Source organism: Synchytrium microbalum (assembly GCF_006535985.1).
Source record: "Synchytrium microbalum strain JEL517 chromosome Unknown SmJEL517_scf0014, whole genome shotgun sequence".
NCBI lineage: Eukaryota > Fungi > Chytridiomycota > Chytridiomycetes > Synchytriales > Synchytriaceae > Synchytrium > Synchytrium microbalum.
The window spans coordinates 498,284-512,294 of NW_022158363.1; the positions used below are offsets into that span (position 1 = coordinate 498,284).

Here is a 14,011-nt window from a genome sequence, read left to right on the forward strand (position 1 = left end):
CAAAGGAAACCCCCCACTAGCCCAACCTCCATCCTTCTCATGTAACAATCCTCAACCACGGCCTCTCCTTCTGCACCCTCGCAACAACCTCAGCATCCAAATCAGGACACTCTCTTATAACAACACATCTCAGATTCACACAACCTTCAACAATCTCGACAAACACATCTTGATGTAATCTCCTGAATCGGAAAAGGCCCGTCAAACCCAAGTATCTCAGGTTCTTGCCGCATTCAGTTATGGAGAGCAAGCCCGCTTGTTTTATGGATGAGCATCCTAGTTCGAGTTTTTGCAGGTTGGGGCATGAGCGGAGGACTTCAGAGATTGCTTGATCATAAAAGACTGTTCCTCCGAGATTGAGTTCTATGTTTGAAGAATTTGTTGGTGAGGATGAATGTTTTTGGGCATTTGGTCAACAACACCACAAGTCACCTTGCAAATTCCGACACCTCTCAGACACCAAATCCAAAAACGGACTAATAAACCGACTCTCCCAACTTTTTCCATAACTTCTCTCACTTAGTCCCTCAGGACTCGTAACAACCGGACTCGGACTTGGCAAAGCGACATCCACATCCGACGTGAATTTTTTTGGCAGTGGGTTCAATCCCATATCGAGATGCGTCGTATGGATACTCAAGGGCTCAAATACGCTATTTCCATTGCTGTTTGTCTGGAGAGATTCAGACGATCCACGACGAGCACGTACAACCCATTCCGAGTCATCGTTGCTTGTGGTTGTTGGAGTAGACGGGTTTTCAGGCTGGAGAGGTGGTTTTAGGAGGGTTTGGAAGCGTTGACGCTGTCTGACGGACACGAAACGGAGGGATTTGGTAAATATCGGGAGGGAGACACAGTGCCATGATTTTGAGACTGTCAGTACTACAAGGAGAAAACAGGTGTTAAATAAATTGAAATCTTATTCGTTCATGGTATGAAAAGCATGAGAAATGAGTAAAAAGAAGCCACATTGTTCATCTGCGTACTTGGTAACAAATTTCTCGTATCACTTGCTAAAAACGATAGGATATGTTCGAAGAGGTCGATAGGTAATTCGTTAATATTGCTGGCTTTCGTCGGGCTGACTGGTGAATGCATCATAACTTCGTCCATTGTCGTCTTTTGCATATTTTGTGGTTGTTCTCAAATGATGAATCACAAGCAAGACCCTCAAATTTAAAAACCCTGATCACAACATCGGATATCCTATGAATGCTTAAATCGCTGAGAAGGAGTTCTGGTCACCAAAAACCACATATGCTGTCGCCCCTCCTGACTTGATGTTTTTCGATTGTACAAAACAATGGAGTGTTTGCGCATTTAGCGAAATGTTCGTGTAGAATGGCGCGAAGAGTACGGCGCTTTCGAGCAGATAGTTGTGTGAAAATGTGCTTGCGCTAGATGTTGTCTCTATAATTTGTGTGTAAGACTTGCTCGAATTTCACGAGATACATTAACAAGGTGCAGTTGCAAAAGGCTAGATAGACAAATACGCATTTGCCGTCATTAAAATGGATCCATATTTTGCACTTGGTAAGTCTCAATGACAGGTCCTCGTCATGTTTTGCTGAAATTGTTTCCAAAACAGGGTATTATGAAGGATTTTGGCAGGACGAGGACGAAGACGACGACGGTCCTGCGCTTTTTATGGCTGTTTTAATGGGATCTTTGAGTTCTAGACGAGTAGAAGCGCCAGATTCACGTCTCATTTTGAGTAATTTGTCGGACAGTGATTGCATGAAGCATTTCCGGTAAGAGAGACTTATAACACGTACCGTAACAGGCTCATTCCGCCAATAATATTAAAACGCATTATGTTCTAGTTTCTCTCTTCTCCAAATTGAGGCTCTAGTAGAAGCTTTGAGGATGCCAACAACTTTGATCACCGATAATCGACTACGCCTGTCATCAGTCGACGCACTAGCTATATTTTTGAAACGAATGGTGTATCCCTGTCGCCTCGTGGATCTAGTCCGGTTCTTTGGTCGCGAGCAGTCTGTCATCTCCAGATTTGCAAACCATGTCTCTCAGTTTATACACGAACGCTGGCACAATCTGCTTCGCTGGGACCGACATCGTCTGACCTCGGATGTACTGCAGTCTTATAGTGAAGCTATTTGGAACAAGGGTGGCAAACTTCAAGGGTAGGCGAAAACACCTCTTGTGTCAATCAACAACCCACTGTCAGCTCTGTAGATGTTTCGGCTTTATTGATGGAACTATGCGTAATATTGCCAGACCTATTAGCAACCAGGAGATGGTGTACAATGGGTGGAAACGGGTACACGCTTTGAAATTTCAAAGCGTTGTTGCTCCAGATGGACTTATCTTACATCTCGATGGCCCATATCTTGGTAAAGATCACGACGCATGGGTGCTACACGTGACGGGTCTATTGGATATACTGGAGGAGAGCTTGCAGTTTGGGGATGGAAGGCAGTTTGTGTTATATGGTGATCCAGCTTATCCGGTATTGTATTTCGTGGAACGGACCCCAGTACCTCTGAATTCTTACTTGCGTTTTCTAGGTATCTGATTATATCGTCCGATCCTTCAAGGCTCCTCACGATCCAGCTCACATCCGATTCAATAAAATGATGTCAACGGTTCGAATTGCAGTTGAGTGCGGGTTTGGGATGATCATGTCTCGATGGGCATTCTTGGATTTCGAGAAGAATCTTAACCTGCTGCTCCAGCCTGTGGGGCAGTACTACCTCGTCTGTGGGTTACTCACTAATGCTATGACGTGTTTGAACGGAAATCAAACAAGCACGTTTTTTGGGATCAATCCCCCCGATTTGAACCAGTACTTCACTCATGAGGCTTCTCAACATGACGCGGAAACTTGTTTTCACTGTAAAACGTATCGTAGGGTAAGAATCAATCTTGTCTGTCTTGTGTATGTTATGTATATATTCTGACTCTACACTATTTTGGTGTATAGCAATAGAACAACTGTATTTGTTTATAGCAATAAATTTAATAGAAATGGTGGTTGACCTGCTCACATCAAAAAAAGTGTTGAAGAAAAAACGACGTCCACGATGCCTGATTGACAAGAAGGTTACAAACACGTCAGAACGTACAAACAACAGCTCCGGTCGACTTGTCATTTACATAAAAGTTCCCAGCTGCATGTCGTACCAACAACACCAATAACCACTGCTCATCAATCTTTGGAGTTTAGAGCCACTGTTAGAGCGTATGAAGATGATGAGTCTGCCAATTTCAACTTTGGTAAAAACAGAGTTAACTGAAATGCAACCACGTCACAACATACCAACATCAGCAGCTGTACACTGTAATCATTGTCGGAAATGTTTCCAGCACCAATAATCACTGCTCATCAATCTTCTTTGTAGTTTAGAGCGGCTGTTAGAGCATATGAAGCTGACGAGTCTGCCAACTCCACTAGATAGACGGAAGGTCAAACCCAAAGGTAAAGCGAACCACCAAGTAAAGCCGCTCAGTAATTTACAGTCTCTTCATCCTAGTCAGGAGGATACAGTATCAATCAAGAAGTACCCAAAAAGTGCTTCACCCATGGTAGCAGAAATGACGATTGGCTATAGAAATGACAGTGAGCTGAATCAAGTAGCTTTTCTTATCATAGCCTATCAGTTTGGCAAACGAGACATCAGCCAAAACGACTGACAACCAAGAGTGCCTAATGGCACAGGATTCATAAATGCATCCACCCCAATATCCTGCCTTCCAAATCAGACGTGACACCATCAATCCACCATATCTTGCCGGATGAAGAATGAATCCTTGTAGATACCCGCTTCAACAATATTTGTGCAATCATCTAGTGTCCTTTTGTGGATTTTTTTTGGTTGCAGACGCCAAAGAATTCCTTCCAAATAAAAATCACAACATACAACAAGAAGCGATACGGGTATGTGGGTCGTCCAACACACGAAATCTTACAACACTATTTGGACTAGCACAACAATCCCGTTCAGCATGGTCAAAAGCCCATCAAACAGAATGCAAGGCAATTCAAGCGACATTAGCACTCTTATGAGCAAACTGGATAACTTCTTGCACCAATTCCACCGAGTTGTAGACATTTCAAGTCGCTTGATATCACTTGCCACAATCGTTTGAAGATCAGTGAGCCGGGGAAAGCACAGACCAGCAGAGGATGGACTTGAGATTTTTTTCTAATGAAAAAGGAAATGAGAGATGAGTCAGCTTTCGAAGCAAGCAAAAAAGAGGCCAGCAACTCATCCAAGATGCAAACATCGGCCATACCAGCTTCGTCACCATCCAAGTTTGGAATAACACCATGAGGTAAAGCAGCGCCCTTCAAATTTCAAAGATCAAAACGAGATAGTTGACTACAGATATGCTCTCTCTATTGATTTGAGTTTTTCACGTGTGTACAAAACAACATGGAAAAGAATTCAGAATTATTTTTTGTGTTTCCTAGGCGTCATTTGAGGGGTATCCAACAGCAGTAAGTGGTGTAAATGTTTCCTTGATGGCACGAGCAGATACCCATCGTAATAAATTCCTATTATAAGTTTTTTTTGTTCCAGTTAGCAAAAATATGAGTCTCAAATAAGACAAGCTTACAATGAAGAACCAGCTTTATCATTCGTTCCGGATTGCCGACCACCTCCAAATGGCTGCTGACCTGTACGTATCCAGAAAAAAATGTCAAAAAAAAACGAAGCTCCCATTGCCTCATTGACTGATGTCACATCCACGTCACAACATACCAACAACAGCCCCTGTCGACTTGTCATTGATATAAAAGTTTCCAGCAGCATGTCGTAATTTCTCAGCACCAACAATCACTGCCTCTCGATCTTTGGCGAATAGAGCCGCCGTCAGTGCGTATGAAGATGACGAGTCTGCCAATTCCAACTAACGTAAAAACTGTGTTAACTGAAATGCACAAAAAGACGGCTGTATTGAACTATTATGACTTACAGTCTCTTCATACTTGTCAGCAGGATACACATATACAGTCAACACGGGTCCAAATAGTTCTTCGACCATGGTAGCAGAATGAGGATTGGTTGTGACGATGACTGTTGGTTGGATAAAGTAGCCTTTGCTGTCATCGCCTATCAGAGAATCAATGGGAGTCAGCAAAAAACAGGAATCCTTCATCAGAACGAAGGCACTAAACTTACATATGCCTCCAACCAATATCTTGCTTTCAGAATCAGAAGCGACGCCATCAAGGTACTTTTTAATCTTGTCAAATGATGCCTTGTTGATGACTGGTCCAACCAGGTTTGTGAAATCTTCTGGTGGTCCTTGTCTGAATTTTTTGGTTTCAGAGACAAGGATGTCAGAGAATTCCGTCCAGATGGAGTCTGGTACGTATGCCCTGTCAGCGAAAAAAAGATTCAAGCAAGTTCATTAACATCTGGCAACATCAGGTATTCCACACAAATAAACACCATACCTTGAACAAGCGGAACATTTCTGTCCTGCATATTCAAACGCCGATCGAACCGAATTCAAAGCTGCAGAAGAAACATCAGCACTCTTATGCACAAAGTGCATGTTTTTACCACCAGTTTCACCGACTATTCGTGGATATGATTTGTAGACGTTCAAGTGGTTTGATATCTTTTGCCACAGGTATTTGAAGATTATTGTTGAGCCGGTGAAGTGTAGACCAGCAAAGGATGGATGTTGGATTGTTTGCTATGATACAAAGGAAATGGAAGGTGAGAAGAAAACCCTTGACAATTGACAGGCAGAAAAAACATAGTAATACTCTTAAGAATGCTCACATCGGCTATAGCAGCTGCATCACCAGGTAAGAATTGAATGACACCATCAGGTAAACCAGCTTCTCTCAATATTTCAAAGACGAGATAGTTTGAGTAGACGGCCATAGGAGATGGTTTCCACAACACCACGTTTCCTATGTACGATCGGTCAAACAAGGTTCCTTTTTGCGCTATTTTGCTACTGTTTGTGCCCACATACCCATGATAGCAGGAGCACTAGCCAAGTTCCCACCAATAGCAGTAAAGTTGAATGGCGAGAAAGCCAGAATGAAACCTTCCAAACCTCGATACTCGACTCGATTCCATGTTCTTGCAGAGTTCTCGCTTGGTTGTTGTGCGTAAATATCTAGTGGGATCCTGTGAGTAAGCAAAAAAACATATAATACATCGGTATAATCGACTTTGTTCTGTCACAGCAGCTCACCAGCAGCATAAATACAATTGAACCTCCAGAAATCAATGAGTTCAGCAGCCCCATCGATTTCAGCCTGCCACGCATTTTTTCCTTGTCCAAACATGGTGGCAGCTAGTACCTTGAACCTGTATTTTGTAGAGAGCAAGTCTGCGGCTTTCAGGAAGATGGCTGCTCGATCGTTGAATGGCATAGCCTCCCATTTTGGTTTTGCTGCGAGTGCTGTTTTGATTGCCTAAGATTGTCGAGAGCAAAAACGAAGTCAACAATCTCGTCCTGCACATCAACCAATCGGATGTAGTTTTTACCTGATCGATTGTAGCAGCATCCGCTTCATGGTATGTACATAGCGGCGTCTTGTGCTCGAAAGGCACGAGTTGCTGTTGAGTTGAATCTGTCTTGATCTAAGGCGCAATGCCGTGTAAGTGTCCCTTCTTGGTGGGCAGTTCCAAATGTCATTTGATTTCTCTTACATGTAAGCCATTAACGACACAAGGCACTTGGAATGGCCCGTGTTCCTCCAATGACGATCGTATGTCAGCCAGAGCTTGCTGGAGAGCCTTTCGTTCTGCACTTCCAGGTGCGAAATTGAGCTAGCGAGAATATTTGAAAGAAATTTAATTTGCTGTGTCAAAGAAGCAACTTGGAATAATGGAAGTAATGATGGAGAGAGACGTACCATGGGCTCATTGCTGACTTTGGGGAGCTTGAAGTGGCCTAGTTGAGCTGCCATCGCGTTGTAGTTTCTGTTGGAAGTTGATAATTTGATTGTGAATCGAGATGCCAGATTATTGTCGAGGATTAGGAGGACGCCGACGCGTTATTCGGGCAGGAATGGATTTCTACAATATTTTATGATCAAAACGCTATTCCTGTCTTCCCTCGCTATATTCACTCTGATACTCTCAATCACGTCGACAAATTCCAACCTTCAAACAGCCACGCATTACATTGCGAAGATCTTGAGCATTTTCAGGCAGTTTGGCCGTCAAGTACTAGTGTTTGGACCTTATCAATGCGGTCTCTCTTTGTATTGGAGTTAGGTTTCAGAGCTCTGCTGAAATCTTGGTCCTCGAATGTCGCAAATCAACATTTCAGGTCTTTGGAAGGTGTCAACTACGCTTAAAGTATGGATTCGTACGTAGTATCGTACATGGAAGAAGCTATGATGCTATCCGATGATGTACTCTTCGTGATAACAATCTTCAACTATCATCACAAACCATTCATTGGGATGAGGGCGGAAGGCGCATCGCAACCCAATATACCGTGAGTTGGGATCAAGATATGCAAGACTCTCAACAGGATTTCCTGTATTCATCTATACGGTGCCGAATCGAGCTTGAGTTACGCTCTGGCAAGATAGAGTGCCACGTCATGCACGAAGAGCTTAGAAGAGTATCAAGAAGCGGTTCACCCCGGTCTTTGTATAACCAGGAAAGGCCTTCTTCATATCGTCATACCGAGTACTTGACTCTTGGTCCTGGAGTCAACTAAATGGGATGAACTTTGACGGTGTTGGATGCCGCATCGCTTGGTAGTGGACAAGTTTCAAGTAGATGAACATTCATCCGTGAACGACAAGAATCTGGCTGCGTCTCTCTCCCGATCCTCTGTCTTATCCAAAGTCTTGACAGACAACACAGTTTCCACGAATCTTCTCGTTTCCGTTTTGGCAACACAACTACTCACAAATTTGATTTCTTCAAACTTCAAAGTAGGCCGATTCGCCTCAACCACTCCATTATTTGTTGTTTGTTGATTACCTGCCGAACTGGTTGTAATATAGAGTTCGACCCCTTAAGGGACTGTAATCCAAATATCAAATAACTTGGTCAATAACATCTTACCTTACACGACGGTGGCGGGTCATACATACTTCAAGGTCATACATACTTCAGCTTCACGTTTATCTCAGTTGCCACCCTCGGCATATTTCGGGTTGTCATGTTTAACATCACACTGCCTCGAAGAAGCCACAAAAAAAGAGTTGACCCAAGCCATGAAAACAAAACACATACGACCTTCAAACCATCCCACTGTAAAATTCCTCACGCATAATAAACGATCACGCAGTGGGAAACATGGCTTACAAGGCTGTACAACTCGTAAGTGCCCTACACACCCCTCTTCCCTTCGAAACGAAAATTTAAACTTCCACGCTTCTCAACCACCCGTTTAAACACCCTCCGTTTACCCCAGGCGACATTGGTGGCAGCGCTGTACCTTCAAACAGCCAGCGCAGACCCTATTTCAGGATGCACGAGCACGTACACTGTCGTAGACGGTGATTCGTGCTGGGCTATCGCGAATGGTAACGGGTTGGCAGGCTATCATGTGTTGGAAGCATTGAATTCTGCGGGCACTGCATTGAATTGTGATGTGGGATATATTTATCCTGGGGATGTGTTCTGTGTTGCTACGAATAGTGCTCCTTCGGGACCAAGTTCGGGTGATGGGGCTTGTGGTGCTGGGAAGGGGGCTTGTCCTAATAGTGGTTGCTGCTCACAGGTATGTTATGATTTTGCGGAATCGCGTCGAGTATTATTAAAGTGTTGTTTGCTCACTTTTGCATATGTTTTGTCTGCTAGTACGGATTCTGTGGCACCACTCCCGAGTACTGTGGTACTGGTTGCCAATCCAACTTTGGAAGCTGCGGCTCTGGATCTGTCGACACTACTGGACGTTGCGGAACGAGCTTTGGAATCTCGTGTACTGGAGGTCTTTGCTGTTCACAGGCAAGAACTGGCCCAAACGAATTCCAATTTTTTTCTCACTGACACTTGCCAACACTTATTAATAGGTAAAACCTAATAATTATCAACAGTTAATTGACGTAAATCACCTTCTTCTAAACGATCTTCCTTCTATAGTACGGCTGGTGTGGCTCGACAAGCGCACACTGTGATCCCCTCACTTGTCAATCTGGATTTGGCACTTGTTCCTCGTCTGCACAACCCAGCTCTGCACCAATCGCGGCATCTCCTGCCGTAGTCGTTTTACCTTCACCCGCTGCTGCAGCATCTCCAGGTGCCTCTGCTGCTGTGGCTCCTTCTCCCGTTGCATCCGTAGCTGCTTCTCCTGTTGCGTCTGCGGTTGCTTCTCCTGCGCCATCCCCCGCTGCATCGCCTGCTCCAGCGTGAGTGATATAGTGAAATCGAAAATCAATATAATGATGTTGTTGTGCGCCTTTACTAACATCATACTCCATTCGCCCTTGATCGTTTTAGTGCAGCATGTGTCTGTCCTGCTCAGAACGACTATGGCGACCTCGTCGCTCCAGGTGTTTTCGGCAATGGGTCAATTACCTGCGATTTCATGAATGCAACTACTTCGAGTCAAACTACAGAGACCTTTACGCAATGTGGAGATACTTGTGTGGTGAGTTGGATCGCGTGTGTAGAATGGGAAACAACAGTACTGAAAAACACTCTGTTTTGGAAAACGCTTTATAGTTAGATTCTATCGCCTTGAACTGCGCAATACCAGCATGTGCTGCACCATCAGCACTTTTTTGTCCTACAACTGATAATGATGGTGAGAAGGAGCAGCATTTGCTGCAATGTTGTGTCTTCATCGACAACAATTTTGTTTTTGGTTTTCTTAATTTCTTCTTCTTCTTCTAGGTAACCGAGCTGCAGCAGCATCAGTCACCGTTGGAGGGGTCTTCCCAAACCAGCTCGCTTGTGGATGGCGTGTAGGCACGGGTGTGCAAACTTGCACCTATGACATTACATCTGGTCATGTCGGACATGTTCTCTATTGGTATGAGAGCAACGCCGCACAGTGTAAGCACTTGAATTTCAAGATTCCGCGATGATTGCAGACTCATAAAATTATGTGTTTTCCTCAGGTCCTCAAAGTCTTACATGTGCCAGCGTAAGACCCTCTCTCTGCCTTCGTCAAACCACGCCATCAACCTGGACTAACTGCAAACCCCGATGTCATTAGGACCAAGGCTCATGCGCATCCTCTTACAGTTGTCCACTTGTCGATACGCAAGGAAACGATCTGTTAACTAGCAGCACGGCATCCACTATCGCAGTATGTACCTATACCGCAAACCCAGCTGCAAACAAATGCTACTTCAGAACCGCTCTTCCTGTTATTGGTGGCACGTCTCTTGACGCTATATACCAACCTGGCTACTCAATTTACGGATATGGAGATCACGCTTCTCCTTACTGCCCGGCACAGATGGTTTGTGGAAATTCGGGACCTTGAAGATTTTTAAAGCGGATGGTTTGAAGGAAGAATAGTTCCCTTTGGGATATTGACGACTTAATAAAGACTGATAATACGTGCCTTTACGTATCCGTCTGATCATCAATGTTTGTCGCATGCATTAAATTTCTTCAGGGTAGAGCTTAATCTGAATACTGTATTGACCAACATGCTATTTACAACAGCGTCACACGCTACTAATATGAATGCCAACGTAGGCCCTTCAGTGTTTCGACTTGCAATGTGACATGTCGACCAGGCTTAGGACTAGCTATGGCCGCATTATCTACGTTGGATTTCTCTCAAGTGCAAAGATATGAGCAACTTGATCGGGGTACTGTTTGAGCCAACAACCAATTCGAATTTGGGCGGTTACAATGGTGGTGTGGTGGTAATGGCTTGTAATGGTGGTGGTTGTTTTACAGTGGAGGCAGACACCGGGACAGGTGCAGCTGGCAACTGCATGGGTTGGATTTGAGAGCTTCCTTGTTCTGTGGCAGGGACTCCCGTAGTTGATGCTTAGACATTGTTACGGTGCAAGCGCTAGTATCCTTGCCATGAGGAGGTGCTCAATTTAAATGATTTGTCATTGCCATTACTTCCAATCATTCAAATTTCAGCGCACCAAACATATTATGAACGGCTTTATTCAGCAGGCACGATGGTCAAAGTCAGCGGTTTTAAGGCTGACTTTGGGACGTCTCGTCTCGTGCTCACGATACCCTTCTTGAGGATCCCGTCTCTTTCTGTAGAGTCCTCTGACCGGGCAGTCGTCGCAGCTCAAGTTTTTGCGAGGTGGGGCCTCAAGTCTTTATCCGTAATATTCGAAGACGTTAAGTAACCTTGCCGCCGTTTGACCTGACTCCCATTCCAGAGAAAGCTCCGAATCTACGTTACCTTTTGACCGGTTTCGGCAGAGGCCATTCTGTAGTACTAGTATATAATGAGTTCTTCCATAACGCGGTCGCTCACTTGGAGAAGCTTGTAGAGTTAGACCACACTCCTACTGAAGCATTAGATGGGGAAATGTTTCTCAAAACAGTAGATATACGACGTGTAGTAAACCGAAAGCTCGTATAATCCATATGTTAGATATATCAGTCAAATTCCAGCAACCTGTGAGAGATGAAGAGCTTGAATCGAAGCTGGATGGATTCATCGAGTATAATTGGTTTGGGCTGAAGACAGTAGACTGGAAACCGAAGATTGTTGGTAATTATATAGCGTACGTAGCAACAAGGCGGCCACTGTATCAAAACTCAAAATGTCTGTCAGTGCCGCAGATTACACAATGAATGTAGGAGTTTCTGGTTTTCTCAAGCTTTAAGCTTGTGAGTCGATGTGGTTTATGTCTAGCAAGAGCAAAGTCACTGTGTAACAGAATGCTTTGATTCGCTGTTAAATCAGTCAAATGTTGTATCGTTCAAAAGCAGCTGCGAGCGAGTTCCAGTCAAACAAGCTACAGATGGTTCAGACATTCAGGGGACTTCTTTGAACGCGTGTCATAACGCGCAAAATTACTGATTGTCTGCCTTGGAAAGGAGTCTTGGGTCTATAAAGCTCACGCTTAAAGGTTTGAAATTTCCTGAATTTCTAGTGTTGTTGAAGCTTGGGAAGTCAAATACATCTCACAGCTTATAGTTGATGGTTTACAGTTGCTGAAACCGTTCGTAATTAGTGTGTTTGCATTGACAGGTAAGCACACAATGCTCATGAGATCTTTCCAATTAGAAATTGCAAACTGCAGTTATCTGACCAGACATCATTGACTCTATCTCTAGTATCAAAGTCATGGAATTCTACGATGTACCATACAAGGACAATGCTATCAGGCTGCCTGTCGAGCTCCTCCTCATCATCTTCGACAGGATCAAACACCATCAAACGACAAGATCCCCAACAGAACTCCGTATCGCACTCAAAAGTCTCATCAATATGGGTCTAGTATGCAAAGCATTTAATGTAATGGGATGTAGTCAGCTTTATAGTATACAATGGGACTTGAGCGTCCGTGCAATGGACACCGCTTTTCAGTCGCACTTGCAATTAGTCAGACAGCGTAAAACTGGTCTATATCGACAAGAGACCACTTGCCATATACGTGATTTGGGCATACATACTTCTCAGCTAGACTGGATTAGGCCGATGGATGTTTGGCAAGGTCTGAAGAGCTTGGCAATCAGCGAGGATGAACATGTAATGGTGACTGTTAAGGATTGGAATCTCCCTTCTACCTTGACATCACTTCACTTGGCATTTAAATCTAGTGATAGGATAGAGACTCGTGAGGTCTGGGAAAAACAAAGCTGGGAACTTGTCGCTGAACATGTGCCGAACCTGAAAGCACTCCGCATTGACGGGTCTTGGGAATGGTTATTGTATAATATGTCTCCCATGCTATCTCGAATGAAGTTGTCAGACTTCTCCATAAAACCTGCCAGTCTCTCCCCGTTTTCACTTGCCAGTCTAGCTTCAAGTCGCTCAACACTGGTAAAAGTAAAGTTAAGCCATTGCATTCTTATAGACACTCCGGGGATGATCAGCTCGTTTGAAGCTTTAAAGGAATTCGATTTTACGGGTACTCTGAGGCAGTGCCAATTGGACGCCATACGACCTGGACTCAGACTATATGACAGCCTAGTAGTATCAGAAATACCGATAGATGTCACCGCCTTTATAACCGCCAACTCGTCAACTCTTGTAAGCATCCACTTATGGAATAAAGAAGCATTATCGAGTTCCGTCCTTAGTAATTGCCATCGACTCAGGGAGTTGACCATCACATCCGATAATGCTCAACGAGCTGACCTCAACAGCCTATTGAAAGCCCACGGCCATAAACTCACGATGCTTCGAGTCATGTATCCAAAGGAGATAACGATATTAGAGCCTTTTGATCCGAGTCTCATCCTAGAATATGCTCGGAATTTGACTGATCTTACAGTCGGCAGCAGCTTTAACAATGCTCCAGTATTCGAAAAATTCTTTTATGATACTGTCGCTCGCATGCCAAGACTTAAAAGTTTTTACTACTCGCCTGGGACAGAATTAGACGGGGATTTGTTTTTAAAGGCTGTAGATATACGGCGGGGTATACCGAATACTGCCATGCTTCATATACGAGAGTTATCAGTTAAATTCTGTGAGGCTTTAAGTGAGGAAGAGCTCAAGGCCAGGTTGGATGGAGTCATCGAGTATTCTACGCTAAAGATAGTTGACGGTTGAGGTGTAGTCGCAAACTGTAGTAGATCATTCCAATATAAATTTTGCTCATATTTGAACTATTGTGCGTCAGGTATGTACATGATTCCATAGGGCATATCAAGCGGTAAGCTTCGAAGTAAAAAAGCTTCTTCGCGCACATTCTGGTACAGTCGTCCGATCTTGTTCAACCGTGATTCCTACACCTTTGTCGCCTATTCGATCACTGCTCAAATTTCCTGTGAAGTGCACGCCGAAGGTGAAAATGACTGTAAAATAAATATTTATTCTGGCTCGACACCAGATATTTTAAATATATTAAATATATTCTGGCTCGACACCAGATATTTTATATATATTAAATATATTCTGGCTCGACACCAGATATTTTATATATATTAAATATATTCTGGCT

At 43.9% G+C, this 14,011-nt stretch overlaps 4 protein-coding genes across 4 annotated transcripts; 2 read left to right on the forward strand and 2 right to left on the reverse strand.

The window, feature by feature from the left end:
• Positions 1–37: 37 nt before the first annotated feature.
• SmJEL517_g03039 (uncharacterized protein) lies at positions 38–1,113 on the reverse strand (the record flags this gene model as incomplete). Its single annotated transcript, XM_031168967.1, has 3 exons — positions 38–363; positions 433–882; positions 987–1,113. 3 exons carry the CDS (start codon positions 1,111–1,113, stop codon positions 38–40), a joined length of 903 nt encoding a protein of 300 aa, XP_031025070.1.
• A 398-nt stretch (positions 1,114–1,511) lies between these two features.
• SmJEL517_g03040 (uncharacterized protein) lies at positions 1,512–3,572 on the forward strand (the record flags this gene model as incomplete). Its single annotated transcript, XM_031168968.1, has 8 exons — positions 1,512–1,533; positions 1,589–1,751; positions 1,824–2,144; positions 2,197–2,470; positions 2,529–2,725; positions 3,125–3,237; positions 3,368–3,426; positions 3,495–3,572. 8 exons carry the CDS (start codon positions 1,512–1,514, stop codon positions 3,570–3,572), a joined length of 1,227 nt encoding a protein of 408 aa, XP_031025148.1.
• Positions 3,573–4,431: 859 nt separating this feature from the next.
• Positions 4,432–6,904, reverse strand: PUT2 (L-glutamate gamma-semialdehyde dehydrogenase; the record flags this gene model as incomplete). Its single annotated transcript, XM_031168969.1, has 12 exons — positions 4,432–4,519; positions 4,582–4,642; positions 4,728–4,875; positions 4,942–5,078; positions 5,148–5,347; positions 5,426–5,670; positions 5,760–5,893; positions 5,959–6,105; positions 6,184–6,406; positions 6,480–6,575; positions 6,645–6,764; positions 6,851–6,904. 12 exons carry the CDS (start codon positions 6,902–6,904, stop codon positions 4,432–4,434), a joined length of 1,653 nt encoding a protein of 550 aa, XP_031025149.1.
• Positions 6,905–8,762: 1,858 nt separating this feature from the next.
• Positions 8,763–8,951, forward strand: SmJEL517_g03042 (uncharacterized protein; the record flags this gene model as incomplete). Its single annotated transcript, XM_031168970.1, has 1 exon — positions 8,763–8,951. A coding segment is annotated over one exon (189 nt), but the record flags the coding sequence as incomplete, so codon positions are not given.
• Between the last annotated feature and the right edge of the window lie 5,060 nt (positions 8,952–14,011).